The 23,326-nt window shown below is 53.4% G+C and overlaps 1 protein-coding gene across 28 annotated transcripts in view; it reads right to left on the bottom strand.

The window, feature by feature from the left end:
• Positions 1 to 23,326, bottom strand: part of LRP8 (LDL receptor related protein 8) — a 75,769-nt gene that overhangs the window by 18,355 nt on the left and 34,088 nt on the right. For 4 of the 28 annotated variants that reach the window (XM_078331866.1, XM_035251527.3, XM_035251526.3 and 1 more), the window contains exons 4-12: positions 18,711 to 18,818; positions 16,558 to 16,686; positions 12,995 to 13,375; positions 11,967 to 12,089; positions 9,036 to 9,074; positions 7,636 to 7,755; positions 7,437 to 7,562; positions 2,659 to 2,833; positions 315 to 542 (exon numbers count right to left, since the gene is read on the bottom strand). In XM_078331866.1, coding sequence (XP_078187992.1) covers positions 315 to 542; positions 2,659 to 2,833; positions 7,437 to 7,562; positions 7,636 to 7,755; positions 9,036 to 9,074; positions 11,967 to 12,089; positions 12,995 to 13,375; positions 16,558 to 16,686; positions 18,711 to 18,818 — 1,429 coding nt within the window. The remainder of the gene's footprint in view (positions 1 to 314; positions 543 to 2,658; positions 2,834 to 7,436; positions 7,563 to 7,635; positions 7,756 to 9,035; positions 9,075 to 11,966; positions 12,090 to 12,994; positions 13,376 to 16,557; positions 16,687 to 18,710; positions 18,819 to 23,326) is intronic. The other 24 variants (XM_035251534.3, XM_054236254.2, XM_078331863.1 and 21 more) reach the window with 15 other exon arrangements.

Genomic DNA, 23,326 nt, shown 5'->3' on the forward strand with positions numbered 1-23,326 from the left:
GAAGTATGTGAGCAGCTGCCAGATGCCTATCTACAGTAGCCTGAGGAAAGGCTTCCTCCCCCAGGAGCTTCTATCAGGCCATCTCTAGAGCCCTACTCTGCTCTGAGATGCTCCAATTCTATGGATATAACAAGTGGTGGGACAGTCCAGGGAGAACTTTGGTGACCAATGCCCAGAGAACCTCGGTTGGGGATTAACAGGCCTGTGTCTGAGTGGCCCTGAGCTTTTAGGGATCTCAAGATAGCTCTTGTGACAGACATGAGAGGACTGAACACCTATAGTGGGAGAATGGAAAGTTCAGTGGGGACACTCACCCTCGCAGGGGGTCAACAGCGATGGCTCGGGGTTCACTGAGGTTACGGCTGAAGAGAGTGCATCGGCGGCCACCATCAACTGTGGCCACTGAGATGGTCTTATTGCCCGAGTCGGTCCAGTAGATGTGCCTGTGGACCCAGTCCACTGCCAGGCCCTCTGGAGAGTGTAGCTGCTCGTCAATGAGGACCTCCTGCTCTTTCGGGTCACTGGCCTTGTCCATGTAGGCGCTTAAGAGAAACCAGAGATGGCCATGGCATAGATGTTCCACCCATTGGTCCATCTGGAGCTGCCTGTGCACCCTTGCCCTGTCTCTCTTCCATCTGGGCCATGGCAGTAGATTTTTAGAGGAACTTGAATAATTTCCCCTCTACACATTCCCTGGGTACCAGGGTAGGGGTACAGGCTTGCATGGGCCATGGTCTGCGGCTTTCTAAGGTGGGGCTGCCCCACAGCTCTGCCCATTAGAGAGAGCCAGATATAATACAATGTGATTATGGAAGGCATTAGAGGTTATGGCAGCAGAGGCATGGAGACTGCATCATTCCAGAGGGCGGGAGAAGGCATTATCGTTGAGTCCTGAAGGATGAGTACGCCAGGAGCCGAGTTCACCAAGACAAAGCTATGAGGGAACAAAAATGGCATGTGCAAATGCCCAGAGGCAAGTCTGCTCTGGAATAGTGAGCTACTCGGGGAGCTGGTTATGTGGTGTCAGGTGCAGGCAGGAACCACATCCTGATGGGCTTTGAGTACCATGCCAAGTAAGTAGGATTTATCCCCAGTGGTAACTGGACAGGCCAGAGGACATAATCCAATAAGCCTGTTAGTTCACTGTGGCATCTGTGTAGTGGATGGGTTGGAAGGGGAGGGAATGAAGCAGGGAAACTGGTTAGGCGGATGTTACAGCGTCTAGGTGGAAGATTAAGAGAGTCTGAAGAATGACCATGCCAGTGAGAATGGAGAGAAGGGCTAAGAATACGGTAGACACTCAGGAGGCAACATTAGCAGGACTTTCTTTCCCAAATGCTATTTCCCCAGAGGTTTTCTTCTTGCCCTCTCTCTGGGTGATTAGTTCCTTAGCATCCGCTGCCATCCATAACTAACTCTCCAATCCCAACAACTCTCTTAAGATCCAGACTGCAAAGCCAACTAGCTCTCTTTGGATGTCCCACAGACACCTCAAACTCAGTATGTACAAAACTGTTCATCACCATTCCCCTCCCCTCGGCCAACCAGATGGCCCAACCCCTGACCCCTGATCCTCATCCATTGCTTCCCACATCAGAGAACAGCACCGCCATCCATGAAACCTCCCAAGCCAAAACCCTGAAACTCCCAAAATTCACTCTCTGGGAGTAAATGTCCTCCTTTAGCCCCACGTCTAGTCTCACCAAATCCTGCCTCTTTCAGTTACAACTCTTGGACAGGCATTGTTCTAGTTATGTTTTGAGGCAGGAATCTAGTTGTCAGTGAGTGGCACTTGCTATGTTTGCTTCCATCCACTCGTCCACCCATCCATCCCATTGTTCTTTCATCAGTGATTCAGTGTCTACCCAGTACCTGGTCATTGGCACTCCTGCCAAGTGGATCTCAGGGCAAAAAAAAGGACATGACTGTCTAAAGGGGGCCCAGACACACAGGGAGGCAGGCTGCTGGCATCTGAGAAAGTCCTAGGAGAGAGCTTCCTCCAGCATGTGAAGAGCTTCCTCAAGCACCCAGGTCACTGACTGTGGTGTCAAAGACACAGTGAAAACCTGGCCTCACTTGCTGGGTGACACACCCATTTTCCTTAAAATAGTAGTGACAATTCCTACTCTACAGGTTGCCTGGGAGTGATCCCATCCAGGAAGGCACGTCCGATCAGAGGCCCAGGTGTGGTCTGAGGTCTCCTCTATACTTTCTCCTCATCATCATCACAAGTAGATGTCACTGTGTTGTGAGTTGGATCCTCTGGGCAGGGACCAGATCTAACTCATCTGGAGTCCCCAGGGTCCAACACGCAGGGATGTGAGCTGCTTGGAAAGTCCTCCCTAAAGCTAGAAATTCTTCCTTTCTGCTCTGGCTCAAAATTTCCTGTGTCTTTTGCTTCCACATTAGGTCTCCAGAGGTCAGGCCAGGCCCAGGTGTTTGGGGCTCAAAGCTGCTCACCCAAGGGAGCCCACCCTCAGCCTACTCTAGCCCCAGTACAATCCCAGAGGTTTCATATCCACTGTGATCCTGCATCTCTTCACAAGCCCCAATCTGTCCTGAGGAACTCCAGAGGCAGAGGCCACTCTCCCCTCCTCATCTGTCACCACCCGTCACCCCCACTCTTCGGGCTTTGCTGCAGAGGATGTGGCTACTCACCTATAGATCTTACGGTAGGAGAGGTCACACCAATAGATGCGATTGGTGGCAACTTCCACATCTAGTGCCACGACGTTCTTGAGCATGGGGATGAGGCGTGAGTAGTTCCGCTTCACCAGGTCAATCTTCCGTACCTCGTGCCGATTGGTGAAAATTAGGGATGGGCTCTTGCCAGCTGCCAGCCAGGAAAGTTGAAAGAGAAAGAGTCAGTGCAAGAAGCAGGGAGCCTGGAGACCAAGACTGCCACTCACTTGCTGGGTGACACACCCATTTTCCTTAAAATAGTAGTGACAATTCCTACTCTACAGGTTGCAGAAGCAGATGAAATAATGAGTACAGAAAGCAGAAGATGCAGAGCACCATGCATATCAGGAGGATTTTTATTCTTTTTACTAGATACAAACTTCTCCAAAATCCTTGATGGCTCCCCAGTTCCTCCTTAGGCCTGTGCTGAAAGCCTTCTACAGTGTGACTCCAAGCTCCCTGTCCAGCCTCATTACCTGCCCCTCCAGCATAGCCTGATTCCAGCTACCAGATGCCATTACCTAGCCATGGACGGGCTTCCTGCCTCAGGGCCTTTGCTCAGGTTGTCCCTTCCACCTACCATGCATTTCTTTCCGGCAACTACAACTTCTCTGCCTGGGCCCTAATGGTGTGGTTCAAGAAAGAACTACCTGAGCAAGCAAATTTCTTAGAAAGGTAACTTGGGGCTGGGCACGGTGGCTCATACTGGTAATCCCAACACTTTAGGAGGCTGAGGCTGGCACACTGCTTGAGGCCAGGAATTTAGCCTGGGCAATATGGCAAAATCAGATCTCTATTAAAAAAAAAATTAGCTGGGCATGGTGGCACATCCCTGTAGTCCCAGCTACTCAGGAGGCTGAAGTGGGAGGATCATTTGAGCCCAGGAGGTCAAGGCTGCAATAAGCCATGATTGCGCCACTGCACTCCAGCCTGGGTGACAGAGACCCTGTCTCAAAGGAAAAAAAGAAAGAAAACTCAGGACAGAAAGTGCTGGGGACAGCTGGGCGCGGTGGCTCAAGCCTGTAATCCCAGCACTTTGGGAGGCTGAGGCGGGTGGATCACAAGGTTAAGAGATCGAGACCATCCTGGTCAACATGGTAAAACCCCGTCTCTACTAAAAATACAAAAATTAGCTGGGCATGTTGGTGCGTGCCTGTAGTCCCAGCTACTTGGGAGGCTGAGGCAGGAGAATTGCTTGAACCCAGGAGGTGGAGGCTGCGGTGAGCCAAGATCGCGCCATTGCACTCCAGTCTGGGTAACAAGAGCGAAACTCCGTCTCAAAAAAAAAAAAAAAAAAAGTGTTGGGGACATAGCAAGAGATAAGCTTCAGAGCTTGGCAGGGGCCAGATCACAAAGGGGCCACGAGCTGGGTGAGAGTTTGTTCTCTGTCCTGAGCCAATGGCAGAGATGGGACATATGTGATATATGACACAGATTATATACATGCAGTAGAGACAACGTACAGCTGCTCATGTATACACAAAAGCTGTTGGTTTTTTTAGATTTAGGGTTAGATTTTAAGATTATAAATAAGTGACCTAGACTTCCCTGGCTACTCCATATGGAAGGTCCCTGTCCCACAGGCCTCTGAGGGCCTAGCACCAGCTCCCACAGGCTGTTTCTAGATGTATTGGGCCACTCTCTGGCACCAACACTGTCTGAGGGGCTGCTCCTAGTAACACCTGTCTCTCAAGCTGCCTGTGCCTTCTCTTGTTTTCCAGCTGACACTTCTGCCAGCCACCAGTCCCTGTCACTGTGCATCTGTGCCAGGCTAATGTGCTCCCCGGAGGATGGGACCAGCACAGAGCCATGTAGGGCCTGGGGCTAGGTGTGTGACCTGTGTGTAGTGATGGAGACTAATTCAAAGCAGGCCGGGGGTGAGACGGAAGTGTGGTACAAACAGAGAGCATGGAGAATGGGCTCAAGGAACAGGAGGGGGCAAGGACGAAAACTGAGTTCCAGGCCAGGTCTGCCACTGACAAGCCGTGATTGCCCTCACCCCAAAATGACAGCAATGACACTTGACCTCCCTGAAGGCAGGAGCCAAGTTAAAGGGGCATATTGGAGTGATTTTAAATGAGGGCCGTGACTGTGACAGGAACCCCGTGTGTTTATGATTTGAGATTTTATGTAATTGCACTTTAAATATTCATATGTGTAGATTTTGTGTATGCATGGGTAGTTGCATGTTGTCTCCAGTGCATTTACATAATCTGTGTCATGTATTACATGTGTCCTATATGGGGACAAGAACAGGTTACATGTCATATGTGATATACTAATGTATGTGTTATATATTATAGTTTGGGTAGTATACTTTTTGGGTTTAATATGTCAGTATTGTGGCTGCTGTATTGTTATAATTTATATGTTATATATTGTATTTAATGTGCATATGAACTCCAGACTCTTATATCCAACTGCCTACTCAATATCTCTACTTGGACATCTAACCAGTTTTCTTAAACTTAACCCGTCTAAAACAGTCTAATATTCTTCCCAAACTGCTTTCCTCACCATGTTTCCCAAGCCCATAAGTAACAATCTTATTTTTTCAGTTGCTGTAACTTTTTTTTCCCACATCCCACATTCAATTCATAAGCAAATCCTGTTGGCTAGCCTTTGCACTATATCTGCAGTATGTCCACTGCTCATTATTCCCACAGTTATAATGTGGGAATACGGGCTCAGCCACCATCACCTCTCTTCTGGATTATTGCAATAACCTCTTAAGTGGTTTCCCTGACTCCTCCCTTGCCCTTTAGAGTCTGTTCTCAACACTGCAGTCAGAAGGACCCTCTTAAAATGTCACTCCCCTACTCAGAGCCCTCAGTGGCTTCCCCTGACTTAAAGTGAAATCCAGAGTTAGCTCTTCCAATGGTCTGGAAGGCCCTTTGGGCTGCCCCTAGCCACCTCTCTGGCTTCATCTCTTCCTAGTTTCCTTGCTCCAACTGTATCAGCTTCTTTGCTATTCCCTGAACATATTAGACATGCTCCTGAATTAGGGCTTTTGCAGCTTCTGACCCTTCGGCCTGAAATGCTGTTCCTGCAGATAACTGCATGGTGGCTCACTGTCTCTCCTCCCTCACTTCCTGTTCCATTTTTTTTTTTTTTTTCTAGAAAAGGTCTCACTGTCACACAGGCTGGAGCACAGTGGCATCATAACTCATTGTAGCCCCAAACTCCTGGTCTCAAGGGATCCTCCTGCCTCAGCCTCCTGAGTAGCTTGGGACTACAGGTGCATGGTACCACACCTGGCTAATTAAACAATTTTTTTTAGAGATGGGATCTTGCTACATTGCCCAGGCTAGTCTTGAACTCCTGGCCTCAAGCGATCTTCCTGCCTAGGCCTCCCAAAGTGTTGGGATTACAGTGTGAGCCACCACACCCAACCCCTTCACCTTCTTTACTCAAATACCCTCTCGGTGAGGGCTTCCCTGACCATTCCATTTAAAACTATAATCCACTGCTCACCTGGACTTCCCTAGTCCCATTCTCTTTTTTCTGTTTCTCCTTAGCCCTTATTGCCATATGCCATACACTATATTTTATTTATTTATCTGATTTCTAGCCTGGCTCACCCATTAGAATATAAGTCTCTTGAGGGAAGACAGGGATTTGCATCTGTTTTGCTTACTGCTGAATCCCCAGTGCCTACCAAAATGTTAGGTGTTCAATATAAACAACTGAACACAATGAATTAATTCAGTTGGCTGAAGTGATCAATGTGTAGGTCTGCCCGGGTCATGCTCTTTGTGTAGACCGCCTATGCCGTGTGTGTAGCCTCTCTGTGGTTCAATTTTGTCTATATATTCTGTTGTATGAGTGTCTTCTCTGTGGGCTGTATTGGGTGGCCCTATACAGTGTCTGTGTGGGTGTTAGTATGCAGGGCATTGTGTGAGCACCGTGCGTGCAATGGTTAGAGTAGGGAGACAGCTGAAATGAGCAGAAGGGGGAGCCCCTGAGAAAAGGGAGGTCTGGAAAACCTCACACCAGAGACCAGCCAAAACACGCATGCTAGATATGAGCAGAGAGGAGGGGAAATACCTGTGCAGAAAGGAACACCCCTTAAGATGCCCAGTAACCGCTCACTCTGCAGTTCATCGGGAGGAATGTAGCTGAGGAGGAGGGGGAGGGCAAAGGGGAAATTCCTGAGATAAGCAGGCCCAATAAGATTTGACTGCTATACAACCTTCCAGGGGTGGCGGTAATGAGCCATGTCACCATTAGGTACCATCTGTACCCAGAGCTGGGCATGTGCATGAACTAATAGTAAGGGGAGGTCCCACAAACCTGGGTGGGAACCAGGTGAGAACAGGCAGGGACTTAAGGCAGGAATGAGAAAACTAGACAAAAAGGCAGAGATTTAGGACAGAGACGGGAACTTCAAGAAAAAAAACCCAATGCAGAGCTCTGAGGGCTGCTGCTGGCTGTTTCTCTTTCAGCAGCCTGCCCTGCTCTGTCTCACCTTTCAGAGTACACTGTCCCTTTAAAGAAACACAGCTATTGCTGCTGCTCCCAGCTGGTTCAGCCTGCTACTGTCTTGGAGTGTACTTTTATCTACTTAATAAACCTTTGCTTATGTTACTAATTGTCTCTTGGCTGAATTATTTCTCCCAAGCTAGATAAGAGATTGAGGATTCCTGCACTTCTCAGTAACACAACCTTGTACACATCCACTCCTCACATAGGTGGAAACACGCTGCTTCCTATATTCCTTTCAGAGCTGTCCCCCTGCCCTCGGGTGTCCGTACCAGCAGCCTTGCAGTTCTTGGTCAGTAGGTCCATCTCGTAGCCAGGGTAGCACTCGCACTTAAAATAGCCCTTGTAATTGACACAGATCTGGCTGCAGGCATCTGGGTCCTCGCACTCATCAATGTCTGTGGGGAGGAGCAGGGGTCAGAACTGGAAGGAGGATCTGCTTCTGCTTGGGGGTGTGGGAGAAGGTCTCACCGCCACAGGTCTTCTTGTCCAGGAGCTGGAAGCCTGCTGGGCATGTGCATTCAAAGCCATTCTTGAGGTCAGTGCAGATGTGTGAGCAGCCGCCATTGTTGTGCAGACACTCATTCAGCCCTGGGGAGGGACATGGGCTCTTGAGGCTCCAGGAGCCCAGGAGGAGTGGGGGCAGGGCAGGGGGGGTGCCTAGAGCAGAAGCAGAGCCTCAGGGCAGTGGGACTCCCAAAGAGCCAGGAGGGCTTCACAACCTCATGGAGCCTCAGTCTCATCTGCTCGGTGTCTGAGCAGGAGGCAGTACAGAGAGGGCAGGTCCCTGCTCAAGGCCAGACACAGAGACAGGGTAGAGGGGAACCAGAACTCAGGTCCCTGGCCTCCCGGCTGGGGATCTCTCCACCACGGAGCGGGAGGCAACTAGGCCTTCCCCAGCGGCTCAAGGTCTTTCCTTTCACAAATGTTTCTTGCAGCTCCTCCTTCCTCATGACCTCAGAGTTGAAGGGGCCTGTATCACATCCAACCCTCAGGATACTCCCAGAATCCCTTCCAAAATGCCCCTGCTTAAACATCTCAGTCCCAGGGAGCCCATGTCCCCCAGAGGCAGCCAGCTCCACTGTGAACCAGGACTGCCTGCTGAGCCTTCTGCTTCTGCTCCCAGCTCTGCCGCGTCAGGATGGCCAGGGTGCACAGGCTCCCTCAGGGCTCCCACAGGCTCCCTTGCGGCCTCCTTAAAGCACTGATATCTGGGCCCCTGCCATTTGGGTCCCTTTCTCTGGACTCACTCCATCTGTCCACGTCCCTCTCTGGACAGGGCCCAGAGCTAGTCTGCCACACAGAAGGAATCTGAACAACACAGGATGACTCCTAATGTGCTTGTGATTATTTGAGACTCCTGGGCCTTTTTTTTTTTTTTTACATGGAGCCATTGCTAAATCAGTTCTCTCCTACCATGAACTAATATGATGGATTTGTTCAACTCCTCTCCTCTCAGCCCCTGACCCTGTTCCTCCATCTTGTCATGGACCTGGTCCCAGGATTACCACCTGCTGCGAGAGGTGACAGGACACCTGAAGGTCACCTGGTTCTGGTTCCCCATCCTCCACTCCCTCACTACCTTCTGGCAGGGTCCTAGGGGAGGTCAGGTAGGCCAGGATCAAAGTTCTCACAGCATCTCCTGAGCTTTAGAGTCACAGAAGGTTAATTCCACAAGCCAAGGGGACGTGCCACGCCCCTCTGCCCCGCAGGCTCATGCACCGCCAGTCCAGCCAAGCCAAGCAGTGCTGAGCTGAGCCAGCCATGGCCATGCATATAGCTGGTTTGAACTGCCCCCCCCCCAGGCCATGCACAGCTATGGGGTGCCCGCACTTGCAGCCTGAGCCATGCTTAGGGAATGTCCCCTTTACCCCTGGGCCTCCTCCTGTTTCCCAGGAATGTTGGTGGAACTGAAAGAACAAGACCACAGCAACCCCATGACTGGGGGACCCAGGGATGACTCAGCCAGGTCCAGCCCTGGAAAGCCTCAGACTCTTGGGGGTGGGCCAAGCCATGGCAGCTCCCACCTCCAGGAATCTTTCAGTTGCTCGAAGCCCTTCCTGACAGCTCCTTTCTGTGTTAATCCCTGAGCACGTCCAGTCATCTGTTCTCCCACTCACTCACTGCCTCATCATGCATCCACTCGCCTCCTTCCTCTCCTCTTGCAGGCAGCAGCAACCCAACAGTTGTGTTTACTGAGCACTGGATGAAGTGGCATGTGTAGGTAGGATGGCTCTGAAAGGGGAAGGCGAAAGGAGAGAGCTCAAAGTGACTGGCTTCCGATAAAGGAAGGCAGAGTCCTCCAGGGCTGAGGTGGGTGAGGGAAGAGAAAGCAGAGCAGGCCTGCAGCTGTCCATCCCTGTGGCCTTTCCCCAGGATGCCTGCAGGGAAGTCTGCGGTCCTTCTTAATTCTACCGAGCCTGGGCATGATCCCACTGGGGAGCCAGGAGAGGAGGGGTATGGGGTAGAGTGGCACAGAGGCCTGAGTAGTATTTGAGGCTTCCTTCCATGGAAGGAAGAAGTGGTGCCACTGCACAAACCTGCATGCACACAGCTGCATGCACACAACTGCATGCACACACACCAGCTTACGTGCAGAGCACAGACAGTTCCATGGACTCCATAGATACATTCACACATACATGGGACCACACACACAGATGCATGAATGCAGTTCCCCTGCTTTAATCAGAGCAGAAGATATGGATACAGACACTGGCTCTCACCAACACAGACAGAGAGGACACATGCAGACACAAGCATGTGTGTTCATACTCTTTGGTGTGTCATGCAGACAATGAGAGAAGAGGCGGTTTAGTAGGCTAGCGGTCCCTGGCTACTCCAAATCTAGGTGTGGAGGGAGCAAGGCTCAGAAGCTCTGCCTTCCCCGTCCCTTTTTCCACAAGTTCCTTCTCTTGGCAGGTCCTGGAGGCAGAGTGAGTTCTGTCTCCTGCCAGCTCAGGTAGAAGCTGAGTCACCTTCACTCAGCTACTCTTCCTTTCACAATCAGTTTTTTAATCTTCAAAATGGGAGGAAACATGAAGTTCCTCTAAGCGTCCAGGACAGGAGGTGCTGGGAAAACAGTCTGCCAGGGGGTAGGAGAGGGAGGGACTGACCTGGGCTCTGTCCTCCAGGGCTTCTCTGTCAAATGTCCCTCAAGCCCTGACCTTCTGGGAACAGTGAAAAAATGACTCATGAATCTTCCTGGAGTCCACACTGGGTCTCCAGCATGTTCTCGGGAGGCCCACCCTATCTACAGCCTGGGCCCTCTGTTCTTCTAGCCTGGAGCCCACCTTGATAGCTGCAGCGGCCATGAGGGCAGCTGCTTCCTTCCAGGCCTCACTCTAGTCTGGCTTGCAAGTCTGGTCTCCCATCAGGTCCGAGCTCCTTAGGGCTCAGGGTGGTGCCATCGCCTGCTGCAGGATCTGCCCTACTCCCACGAAGGTATGGCCTGAGCAGTAGCCCTGGATGTGCTTCAACTGGCTGGCTGCCTGCTGTGCCCACCTCTCCCTCTGCTGGATCTTCTGCAAGGGGCTAGAAGACCTCAGAGCCCAGGGCCCTAGCTAGGTCAGCAGGGCAGGAGCACCGAGGAAGAGAGGTTTCAGAAGGCACACACGCAGAGGTCTGAATGGGGAAGGAATGAGGAGAGGCCAAGTTTGTGACAGAAAGCATAACTTTTTAGTACCTGGGATGGGAAAGCTCTTAGAACTTTGTGGTGATGCAGAACCAGAGGCCTGGGAGCAAAGAGCCCCATGAGAAGCCATAGGACAGCACAGGAGTCCAAAGAGAGGGTCAGAGCAGAAAGTGTCAGGGCAGGGGTACAGGTCTCGAGCCCAGATACCAGGAGGGGGATGGCAGGAGACTGAGTCCAGCCAGTGGGTTTAGACAGGCACCCACCACACTCTTTCAGAGGCTCATCCAACCAGTCCCGGCAGTCCCTCTGTGCATCACACACTCCCACTGTCCACGCACTCACCACTCTTACACTGAAATCTGCAGGGACCTTCACAAGGTGACTGTTGGGCCAGACAACAGAGTGGGCAGTGCCTGTGAGACCTTGGACAAGAAGGGCTGGGCTGGGCCGGGGTGAGCAGAGCTCCAGTTCCAGCCCTTCACAGGTCCCTGGAGCGTGGCCCAGGACAGACAGGCAAATCCAGGAGGGGCAGCTCTGCTCACAGGACAGGACCCCAGGGATGATTAGGAGGCTAAGCCTCATCTAGCTGGGCAGGGCTGTGTGATCTTCATCTGATCTTGCAGGACTAAGATCCTGGGAAGGACCAGGCTCTAGCAAGTCCTTAGAGGCTGAGCTGACCATCTCCTAGGGGGACCTTTGCCCCATGGGCCCTGGATAGGGAGAGCTGCCACACTGCCCGGTCTGTTATCCATTCCCCCAGATGACTAGTGAGTGAGGGTCCCTGCTCCTGCAGAGGGCAGGTTGTGACCAGAAGAGCCATCTGAGAATGAAAGGAGCTCCCTGAGGAGCAAGACTCAGCCTTTGCTCAGCCTGGGAACTAATGAGGGAAGCCATTCAGCGGCTGGGACCTGGACAATGGTGGAGGCTGGACCTCTCAAAGTGCCCTATCCCGTCTCCCTAGGCCTCTTTCAGCTTTGGCAGTCTTTACAAATCCAGTTCTGGTGCCACTAGGACCCCATGGAAAGAGAGCCAGGTGATTTAGGGGGCAAGTGATGTTCGGGGGAAAACTTATCTTGGGACCAAGGGGAGACTCCTCCCAACTCTGCTCTCTCCAGCAGAGTCAGGGCATCGTCACAGAGGAGGTGTTCTGTACCCTGACCACACGCACCCTGTAGGCAGCCAGCTTCGTCACTCCCATCCGGACAGTCCTGCTCGTGGTTGCAGTGCTTGATTGCAAGGACACATGTCCCATCCCCACACTGGAACTCGTCCCCACGGCAGGTGCCCAGTGCTGCCAGGAGAGGGCAAGTGGAGGGAATCAGAGTCAGTGTGGTGCTAGGATGGTTTTCCCACCACCCCTATCTGCATGCCATAGCCACCCTGGGCAAGAACAGAATCGGTGGCTGAGCTCAGGAGTCCTCAGAGGACACTGGCACAAGGCACCTCGGTGTACAGATGGGGAGACTGAAGCTCAGAGAGGGGGAAGGCCTTGCCCAGGGTCACACAGCACTCTGGCTGGCAGTTTCAGGATTAAACCCAGGTCTCCTGTTTCCCTGTCCCTGCCTCTCTCCAGGGCCTTCTTTTGGGTCTTGCTGCTCATTACTTAATGACTTCATCCACTCAGCAAACCCTTCCTGTGCCAGGCGTTGTGCTGGGGGTGGGGGTTGGGAGCCCAGAGACTCCTAAGAGCCTCCTCATCCTCTAGGAGCTCAGGGTGCAGGGCGGGGCTAGGAAAGCTCAGATGTGGACAGCAGTGTGAGGTGAGCTGCAGGAGAAGGCTGCTGGGGACCTCCCCAGCAGAGGGATGGGGAAGGCCAGAGGAGTCTGGGCCAAGCCTTGAGGGTTGAGCAGGCCTAGCAGGCAGAAAGGTGGGAGGAGCTCCTGGGCGGGCCAGGTTTCTGGACAGAGGGGTTGGGGGATGGGGTGGGAAGTACGGCTGGGAGGGCTCACAACAGGGACCACAGGCACCGGCAGAGGCTTCTGGGATTAGACCTGGGCTCCGCAGCCCGGCAGTCGCGTGAAGTCTAACAAGTCCCTTCACTTCTCCCAGCCCTGTTCTCCTCCGTGGTAACCCCGGGCCATGTATCCAGGTAAGGCAACGCAAGGAAGCCTGCACCTGGCGGATCGGAATCGGGAGCGGGTGGCGGACCCGCAGTCCCCGGGCGGGGCGGGGCGGGCGGTATGCAGGGGGCTTACGGCAGTCGGCCTCGTCCGACTTGTCTTTGCAGTCGCGGTCGCCGTCGCAGCGCCAGCCCAGGTGCACGCACTCGCCGCTGCGGCAGGCGAACTGGGCGGCGGGGACGCAGGCGGCCGGCGTGGATGTGGCCCCCGGGCCCGCGCGGCCGCAGAGCTCGGCGGCCTCGTCCGAGCGGTCCTCGCAGTCGAACTGGCGGTCGCAGACCCAGCGCTCCGGGATGCAGGCGCCGCCACCGCAGCGGAACTCGCGGGGCCCGCAGGCCGGGTCCGCACAGCCGCGCTCGTCGCTGCCATCACCGCAGTCATCATCGCCGTCGCACACGAACACGGCGGCCAGGCACGAGCGGTTGCCGCACTGGAACTCGTGCGGGGCGCACACTGCTTGGGACAGACAGCCGGTCGGCCCGTCGACCCCTCCCCCGCCGGCCTGGGGCCCCGCGGGTCCGGCTACAGGGGCTCCGACCCTCACCCAGGGGCCAGAACAAGTCCCTCTCGGGGCTGAAGGCAGGCTTCCAACGTGGACATGCTAGGTGACGGCAACACACTTCCCCTTGGGGAGCCCCGCTGGCTTCACTGGGTGAATGAGCATGAGCATGGTGGGACTAGGAGGGGATTCTAAAGCCTTACAGCGCGGCCTGTCTTGAAGGACCTTGCGATGGTCCCAGGACACCATCTGTTAAATGACACTGGCCCTTCCCAGGGACCAGGGTCTGGGGCTGGCTCCTCATAACACAGCGGTGCAAGCATAACCTTCACTGCTCCGCCTGAGTCCCATGCCTGGCATCTAAGGCATCTCTGGGCCACTCCTGTGGCCCCATCACCTCACTCCTGAACCTTCACAGCCCTGGCCGCACTGGACCATTTGCTGGGCCCAGTGCACCGGCTCCCACCGCTGAGCCTTTGTTCAAGTTGCTCCATCTGCTGGGAACCTACTTCTCGCCCACCACTGTCTCTACATTTTGCAATGATGAGTTCTCCTCTTTCAAGGGCCCAAATTCCACCTCTTCCATGACACCTGGTGTTCTCCACTTGGGAAATCTCTGCCTCTGCCCTCCGTTTCTGAGTCCTCACAGCCTACGCAGGCATCTGGGTTTCATGTCCTTTTCCATCTGCCCCATGACTCCAGCTGCCTGGGGGTGACCCTCCTTTGTCCTGAGGGCCTGGTACAGAGCTCCCTGCAGTGAGTGGGTGTGGAGTGGATGGCACTGGTCTGGCCCAGGTATGACGTGTAATGATGGGATGTGCAGTAATTAAGGGCATGGGTCATGGCTCTGCCTGGGGCTCTGGGCTTCTCTCTGGTAGGCTAGTCTGAGCTCAGGGGCAGGGAAGAACTTAGAGACCAGACAGCCAGCCCTATTGCCAGTTTATAGATGGGGAAACTGAGGCCCAGAGAGAGGAGTAGCTTGCCCATGATGACAACAGAACCAGAACTTGGGTTTGGAGCTTTTCCTTCCTACTCCTCCTCTTGTCTTTTCTGGTTTTCTCCTCCCTTCCTGGAGTTTTTCCAGCTGTTTTTCAGGGCAGTGACCTCCTCACTTCTTGCCCTCCTGTGTGTCCACACACGGGCCAAGAACTGGCCTGTGGGCCTGGGTGGGGCATGGACTCAGTGGCTGTGGCCAAAGGTGATGTGGTGGTGGCAGCACCAGATCCTTCCACGTGGGGGCGCCCAGAATCTGTGTTTTCATTTTCTGATGGAAAACTCAATTTTCATTGTTACTGAAGATAAAATAGAGTGATGTCTTCAGTTTCACCAGGTAGGTAGCTTGGGTCATGTGTTTCTGACAGCTCTACCAAGTGTCTGACAGTTGCCTTTTCTCCCCTCCTGGGCTTCTGAGACACTGGGGCATTGGTGGACAAAGCGCAAGCCACCCCGCCGCCCCTGCCGCTGCCCTGCAAGGTGACGCTCACATCTAGATGAGCTCCCCTCCTGCCTGGCCTTGCCCAGCTCCTGCAGCGTGTGCAGGGAGGGCGGACTTACTGCTTTCCGGGAGTGCTGATGGGAAGTGCTTCTTTTTTAAAAAAAATTTTTATTTTACTCGAAGACTCTGATGGCAAGAAAGTGCTTCTTCATACTGAGTTTCCTCTGAGGGTTTGGAGCCGACAGTAACTTTAAGATCCATATTCTCAGGCCTACGTAGGCCCAGAGACCCTACTCCTGGCACTCACAAATGGAAGCAGCTCTGGGAGGTGAGGGGCGGGAGGACTCTTTTCCCCCTGCCTAGGAGGTGAGGGGCGGGAGGACTCTTTTCCCCCTGCCTAGGAGGGAGGGAACTGTGGCACGGAAGCCCAGTAAGACCTTCGGACACCTCTGTCTCCCATAATGAATGGGGAATGTTCCTGTCCCAACATGCCTCGCTGGAGAGTCGCCCATGCTTGCAGTAGCGGCCTTCATATTGGAGGAACCATCTGATTATAGGGGTTGGAAAGAGGAAAGGATTCTTGTTGGCCAGTGAGTCCCAGCAAAATTATCACAGCTGAGGAAGTGAGCTAGTGCCATCACTGGGACTTTGAAACTAGTGTTCCCAGCCAGGATCTCTCCCTATACCCAGATGCTTCCTGCTTTAGACACATCAAATTCCAAACTTAGAATCTTAAAGTGCGATGATTCACACACCTCTGGAGATGGCATTTTCCCTGGGCCAGGAAAGATGGATGGGATGCAAATATAGAGGCTGGCAGAGGGGGGCAGGTGGCAGTGATGGGCAAGTGCCTGGCAAGCCCTCCAGAGTGACGGCCCGTTTCTCAGCCCCGCCACACAGCCTCGTAGCGACAGCCAGTCTGTCTCCCCCATTAATCATGTGTTCCCTGAGGGAAGACTGTGTAGGATTCACCTCGCTGTCCTTTCAGAGCCTGGCTCCAGGCCTGGCACACAGTAGGTGCCCCTTGAATTGAAAAAGCGAGGCCTGGCCATGCTCCCCATTGGCCCAGACCCTGCTGGCCTGCTCCCTGGGAAGGTGATAATCCTGTGCTTGAAGCTCAGTGATGTGGAACTGTCCCAGTGACCACTTCCATCTGTTCCTGCTGAGGCTGCTGAGAATGTCTCCTCTGCCCTGTGACGTCTGTGCTCAAATCTGAGATTTCAGCAACAGTCGTCCTTGACACCTCAGGAATCCGTCCCCTTCCCCCAGCACTGCTCAGCCCACCACCATCTCTCCATATAGTACCCTCCCTGGTCCCCCTGCCCTTGCTCGAAGATTGGCGGACTTGTGGGATGGACGAGCAGATGTGAGACATGGTAAAAAGCTCATGAGCTCTGCTATCTGGTCCTGAATCTGAATCTCGGTTTCATCAGTCAGCCTCAGGTACTTTTCCTCCCTTGTCTGAGCCTCAGTTTCCTCACCTATAAAATGGGCATGATCATGGCTGCTCATGAGGTGCTTGTGACGATGAAAGAAGAAAATGTCTCCACAGCATCCAGCCATTACTCATGTCCTGGTCATCATCCTTTCCTCTCTGCCTACCAGGCCCCACAGAGAACTGGGCCCCTCCCCAGAAGTGGCTGCCACTCCCTGAGGCTGCCTGACCATGCTTGGCAGACCCTGGGGATCTGACCCCAGACTCACAGGCAGCACAGCCGGCCTCATCCGCTCCACCCTCGCAGTCCTTCTCCCCGTCGCAGCGCCACGAGGCAGGTACACACTTGTGGCTGGTGGGTCCACAGCTCAGCTTCTCTGCAGGACACACCTGCTTGGCTGTGGAGACAGACATCCATGCAGAGCTTAGCCAAGGGGAACACAGGGCATGGTGCCAACCAGTCCTACCACCCTGTTCCAGCCACCTGGCCCAAGGCCCTAGGCGTCCATCAGGGTCCTCCTGGCTCATGTCTGTTTCATTATATGAGAAGCCTCTGTCTGCCCCAGGAGTTTCCAAATCCTAAATCTGACCCCGCCACTTCTCTACATGACATCTCTCATGGCCCCTGGTCCCTGGCCCTCAAGTCCCTCTTCGATCCATTGACCCCAACCTGCCCCACCTGGTCACATCTCTCATCCCTCCAAACCTCAACTGTAAGTTCTGGTAACACGGAGCCACCATGCCATGCACTCTCCTCTGCCATTTCCCAGCTGTGTCCCCTTAGGTGAGATATGTCCCAGCTGGGCCTCAGTTTGCCTTCTAGATCAGTGACTCCATGATTGGAACCTGTAAATTTGGAGGGCTCACTAAGGCCCCAGTGGCTCCAACCGGCCTGCCTCCAAGCCCCCTCCCTGAGTGATGGTGCTGAGCCTGCTGCTGAGAGCAGCTGCTGCATGGCAGGGCCCAGCGGGACTGCACAGCTATAATTACTGCAGCCGCAATCAGAGGCTGACTCAATCAGGGGCCTGAAGCCCCAGGGTTGAATCTCAATTTGGAAGAAAGAATGAGAACCCTATTCAAGGCTGGGGACAGCTCTTATCATGAGTGTCTCCCGGACCCATGTGGCAGGCTCAGCCAAGGCAGATGCATCTGAAACCTCCGTGGTTGACTCCCTCTGGCCTTCCAGGGTGCGCAGGAGGCCCCATCCCTGTGGCCTCTAGGATGTGCAGGGCATGGTGCGAGAGAATTCCATTTAATTTTCACAGTACATCCGCAGGGTGAGAGGAGTATGTGCTGGCCTCCAGCATGGAGGTGGAGGACATGGGCTGTGGAGCCTGGCTGCCTGGGTTCGAATCCTAGTTCAATCACTCACTGACTATGTGACCTTGGCCAACAATCCTTATCTCTGTGCCAATAGAGTGGGGATACTACTATCTCTCATAGCATTGTTATGATGGCTGAGTTAATGTCAGTACAGCAAGCCCATGGAAGAACACCAGCCCAGCGCTCACTGTATGTTACCTAGTATGATTATCCACACAACAGATGACTCTGAGTTTGCTTGTTCACTGAGTATTTGAGCACTGCTGTGTGGCAAACATGGTGGTAAGCACTAAGTTCTGGTCACAGAGCTGGCAGAGAAGAGTGCTAGGGTTGACTGAAAGTCAGCTGTGTCTGAGCCGGAGACTCAGCAAAATCTGTTCCCCCTGGAGGCAGGGGGCTACTCACGCCTCACCCTCCATTTTGCTCTCTGGTCTCAGACAGTTTCTCCTCTTCCTATTTCTACAGCTGGGATGAGAGGCCACAAGGGATATAGAAAAGGGCACAGATGACTTGGGGAGGGGGCAGGTATCTGAGTCAAGGTCCCCGGACACCACTACTGCCGTGGGAGAAGAGCACCTCAGGCCCCAAAAGTGAGGGGCCCAGGGTTAACCCTGGGAATACATTTCATGAGTCCAGGCCAATCCCTTGGGAATACAGGATTCATGGGGTTCATTTCACCGAAATTTCCCTTGCCTGAGGATTGGCAGACCTGTGGGATGGATGAGCAAGTAGCTGTCAGCTTGGAAAGCTGAGCTCTGGAAAGTACTGACACAAAGGCCTTTTTTAGAGGCCACCTTGGGGCTGTGTGCAGGGTGGTGAAGGGACACTGGGAGCTGGGAGGTGGGGCCCTTCCAGGGTACCTGTAGCACCAACGTACTGCAGGACCCCAGGTAAGCACCTCCCTCTGGGCCCCACGGGAACACAGGTAGCTGAAGCTGGCCGGTGCTTCGCCGGGGGTCCTCTTATCAAAGGATCGGGGGTGAGGGAGCTCCTGGAAGTGCAGGTTCTCGAGCCTCAGCTCATCCCGATGAATCTAGACTTCCAGGGCAGAGCCTGGGATGTGCACTTTAGTAACCAAAACCCGGTGATGCCCACGCACCTCTATCCCCGGGCTGGTTAACACTCTGCAACACAAGACATGGGCTATTTCGTCTCTGAAATTTGCTACCATAAAAGCGATGCAGATGTTCCATACACTTGCAAGCCCCTAAGAGAGAAGTGGGATGGAAGGTCAAAGCAAGTACTTACCCCTAAGCCAGGACTCAGGAAACAGAACCTCTCAAGGGGGCAGGAGGGGCCCAGTTTTTGAACACCTACATTGTGTCAGGCTGCTCTGTGCTGAAAATTGCATATTTTTTCACTTCACTCTGCCATGGTCTGAACATTGGTGTCCCTGAAAGTCCGCGTTGGAACTTACTCCTCAATGTGACAGCATTAACAGGTGGGGCCTTAAGGAGGTGATTAAGCCATAACAGGACAGCCCTTATTAATGAGATTAGTGCCCTCATGAAAGAGGCTGGAGGGAGCCTCCTTGCCCCTTGCATCATCTGAGGATACAGCAATGAAGTGCCATTATGAGGAATGGGCCCTCACCAGACACCGAAACTGCTGCTGCCTTGATCTGGAACTTCTCAGCCTCCAGATCCGGGAGCAATCAATGTCTGTTGCCCTGCGGGCTGGCAGGCAAATTCCAGGGGTGCCATTCGCAAAGGTCACCACCTAAGTGGCATACCTGGAGTGCAGCAGGGCAGCAGTCCTGCAAGTAAGCACTCCATTTTACTCCATTTTCCTCAGTCTGAGGAAACTGAGGCTCACGGAGACCAAGTAACTGGCCCAAAGATGCCCTGCAGGTGACAGCCAGAGCCTGGGTTCCTATGACGAGAGCCTTGCCCTTCCATCAAACCCCGCATGCTCCGGAACCATCCCCAACCTCGCCCCGCAAAAGCCCAGGTGGCTGAAAGGGCCCTTGGCTGCATGCTCTACCACCAAGGGCCTGGATCTACAGTGCAGCAAGTGACGGGCTTGAACTTTTAATGAATATTTATATAGTTAATTGCATAACCTTTCAGCAAGGACAATGATTAAACAATCTGTCTGCTTCCTTTCTTTATAATTAATAAGACATTTGCTGTATCCCTAAATAGACAGCTCTAATTATAGGCTCTCGAGGATTCAGCAGAGCCTGATACCAGCTCCCCACCTGCAAAGAGCCAAGGCTCTCAGAATGCCAGGACTTGAGAGACCTCAGAGGTCACATTGAGGAGCATCCCTTGGAGTCGAAGGAGACCAAGGCCCAGAGAGGGGAAGCAACCTGCCTAGGGTCACACAGCTACTGGCAGTGGGTATTCCAATTCCTGTCTCTCCTGGAACCTCATTGTGTCTCCTGTGACACAGCTTTCCTCCAAAGGTAGGACTCAAGCCTGGCTCGCAGGGTACCAGGCCAGGCCTCTCCACTGCACAGTTCTGGGAAGTTGGTCTGGGTAATTACTGACACACGGCATCTCCCTAGGAAGTGGATAGTTATTACCTCCATTTTATGAATGAAGGAAGTAAAGTCCAGAGAGAGTAAGCTATTTGCTCAAAGCCTAGTGGTGAGAGGCAGATCTGGACTTCCATCCCAGGTCCAAACACGCCGCTTAACTTAGTGCACCTGACCACAGCACGAGGGAAAAGCAGACCCTGTTGGTCTCCCTGGCACCTCCGGCCTGGAGGGAGGTCACTGGAGGAAGGGGACTCACTGAGCCTTTGGGCAGGTTCTGCAAGATGGCCGCCTGATGTCCACTCTCAGGAGAGCTACAGTCCAGGGGTCCCCAGCAGCATGGTGGAGGAGAAAGAGCCTGGGTTTAGGGGCAGACAGACCTGGGTCCACACTTCATTTCCTGATTCTAAGGTCCTTAGGCAACTCACTGAACCTCTCTGCACTGTGGCTCCCCTCATCTGAAAAGTGGGTTGAATAATCTCCTAGGGCTGGTGGATGGCTTAAATGAGGAAACATAAAATCCCTACACTCAGAGCTGGAGCAAACTAGGAGGTCAGAAAACACTTGTCCTTGTTTTATTTCATGAAGTGCAAATCAGTGGTGGAGGAGGGGCCTGCTGTCACCACTAGAGAATGCACACTATGAGTCCACATGGCCCACCACGATGCAGACCCCGTCGCAGGACAGCCACTCCCGCTGTGACAGGTGCCCCTGAGGGGGCCACATGCCTTTGGCCTGCTATCTAAGTGCCCTAGGTTCTGAGAGAGAGGAGCAAAGAATCCCACTGTCTCTCAGACAACAGGAACCCTCTAAAGCTGGCAAGGGGGCTTTTCATGAAACTCTGCATCCTGTGGTGGCTCAAGGCATTTAAAGGCATTTAAATTCCCAGAGAATCCTGCCCCAGAAATTCAAATCCATTGGTACATTCTCTAATTCATAAATTCACAAATTAACGAAAAGGGAAATGTCTGTTCAATTAAAGAATGAAAGTACTTGGCGGCTGCTGATTGAGGGAGCACACCTACAGTGTCACCCCATGTGAGTTTTAGGGGCAGATCACTCCCAAATCGGGACTGCCAGCTCTAAGGGACCAGAGGCTCAGGTGGTGAGAACTACCAGTGACACTCAGTTCAGCCCGGGCCACAGGAAGCACAGCGTGGGGCCACCCAAGGTGCAGAAAGGGGAGTTACTCCAGGTTCCTTCAGTTGAGGCCAGGCAAAATGCTGCTAGCTGGTCAGTCCCTCACTTACTGAGTGGGCTCAGAAAATCTCTGGGCCTCCATTTTCTCATCTACAATAGGAAGATGAGCCCGGGTCATCAGAGAGGTCCCTTTCCAGGTGGAAAGTTTCTAAGATGCCTGAAAAAACCCTCCATATTCAACTAAATAGCATCCAGAACTAGAACTCACCTTGAACCATCCTCCCCCCGCCCCCTGCCAACAGGAACCTGAAGGTGGGTCAGAAGTGTCCCCAATCAAGTGAGCTACAATTAGAGCTGAAATGCTGTCGACGTTAGGCAAATGTTCTGGGCTTTTCCACTGTGACTCCTGGCTGCATTTGATAGGTACTTAACTCAGAACCAGAGGGAAACAGAGCTGGGAGAAACCCCAGCCAGCTAAGGGCAGACATTGTAATGGGGGAAAACACAAGAATTGGGACCCTCTCTCATATCCCTTTCCCACTCACTGGTGAACACAACGCCCTTCGCCGACACTATTTTGATACTATAGGAATCTAACATCTTAGTATCTAACAAACTGTTGTGTTGGGGAGCGAGGGCTTGGAGCCAAAATATAATAATTCAGATAACACTCCATTTACTCCAGTGATGACACCTCCGTTTTTCCATCTGATTCTCACAATCCCTGTAAGGCAGGTACCATTGCCACATTTTACAGATGAATAAACTGAGGCTCTGGATGACTGGGCAACTTGCCTGAGGTCTGATAGGTTAAAAGACCTGAACCCAACTACATCCGATTCCAAGCTCACTACACTTTACTGCCTATAATCTCTCTTTTAGGGGTAGGGAATAGGGCTCCATCCTGGGAGCTGGCACAGCACCAGGAAGCTGATAGGCTGTGGAGGTTGCTATGGCAACACCGATTAAATGGATAGCAGGTTGTCTGCTAGGTTCTCATTCAGTTGGTAAGCAGTGAGCAAGCCTGCTACCAGTTCCTGCTGCCCCGAATTCTGCCAGATCCTGACCAGAGCACCCACTCTGGCCAACCTCCTCCAGGAAGTCCTCTGCCTTGCCTTCACCTGTCCAATGTCACACAGGAACTGGGTATCATGGCTCTTGCATCCCAGCTAGCACAAGCAAGAAAGGGGGTCTCAGAATACTAAGAGTTTAGGAATCCGGGAATCATGAAGATTCTGGAATTCCGGAATGATACCGATCAGGGCCCAGAGGCAGGTGGGAAGGTAAGCAGGGCTTCACAGTGATAGCTGGGAGAGCCTACAGGACAGCTGGGCTTCTGCCTCCTCAGTGCCGCCTTGGCTACTGCTCCCATAGGTGCCTTGGGAAACCTCAGAGGGCTTGAAGAGCCTTTTTTCCTAAAAGGGAGACCTGCCATGAATAAGCTGTGTGTCTTTGGAGCAAGTCTATCAACTTCTCTGGGCTTCCAGTTGTTCCTCAACTGTGAAAAGTGGGCCTGGGAGGCAGGAGGAGTGAGACAGGAGGGTCCCTGCCCAGCCCAGGGGATGGGAAGGTAGCATGTGCTGGGACGGGCGAGAGGGAGAAAGACAGACAGACACATGGGTAGGGCAGGGAGGAGAGACGGCAAGAGGGAGGGTGAGGATAGATGAGCAGGGAAGGGAGGCAGCCCAAGAGGGCAGGGGTGGGCGGGATCCACAGGGGGACAGATAGGAAGATGAAAAGGGACAACCACACAAAGAGATAGAGATGGGGGTGGGGGCGGGGGAGAGGGGAGCCCAGCCCTCAGGCAGCAAGGCAGCCCCCTCTAATAACCACCATGAGGCTCCTCTCCCTTCCCTTTCTGCACCCCCGCCCCCACCGTGTGGGAGTATCTGCTGGAGTAAGGTAAGGATGGAGCTGGCCGACTGCAGCGGAGGAAAAGCCCCCTGTAGCCACAACCCCTCCCCGAGCACACACTCCAGGCTGCACGCGACTCTGCCTTTTGCTAGCTGGGCAGCCTTGGGCAAAGGGGAGAACCGACTCCAGCCTCAGTTTCTTTCTCTTTACAGGGGATCCTCCTCCTTCCTTAGGTTGCCAAG

Source organism: Callithrix jacchus, chromosome 7 (genome assembly GCF_049354715.1).
Source record: "Callithrix jacchus isolate 240 chromosome 7, calJac240_pri, whole genome shotgun sequence".
NCBI lineage: Eukaryota > Metazoa > Chordata > Mammalia > Primates > Cebidae > Callithrix > Callithrix jacchus.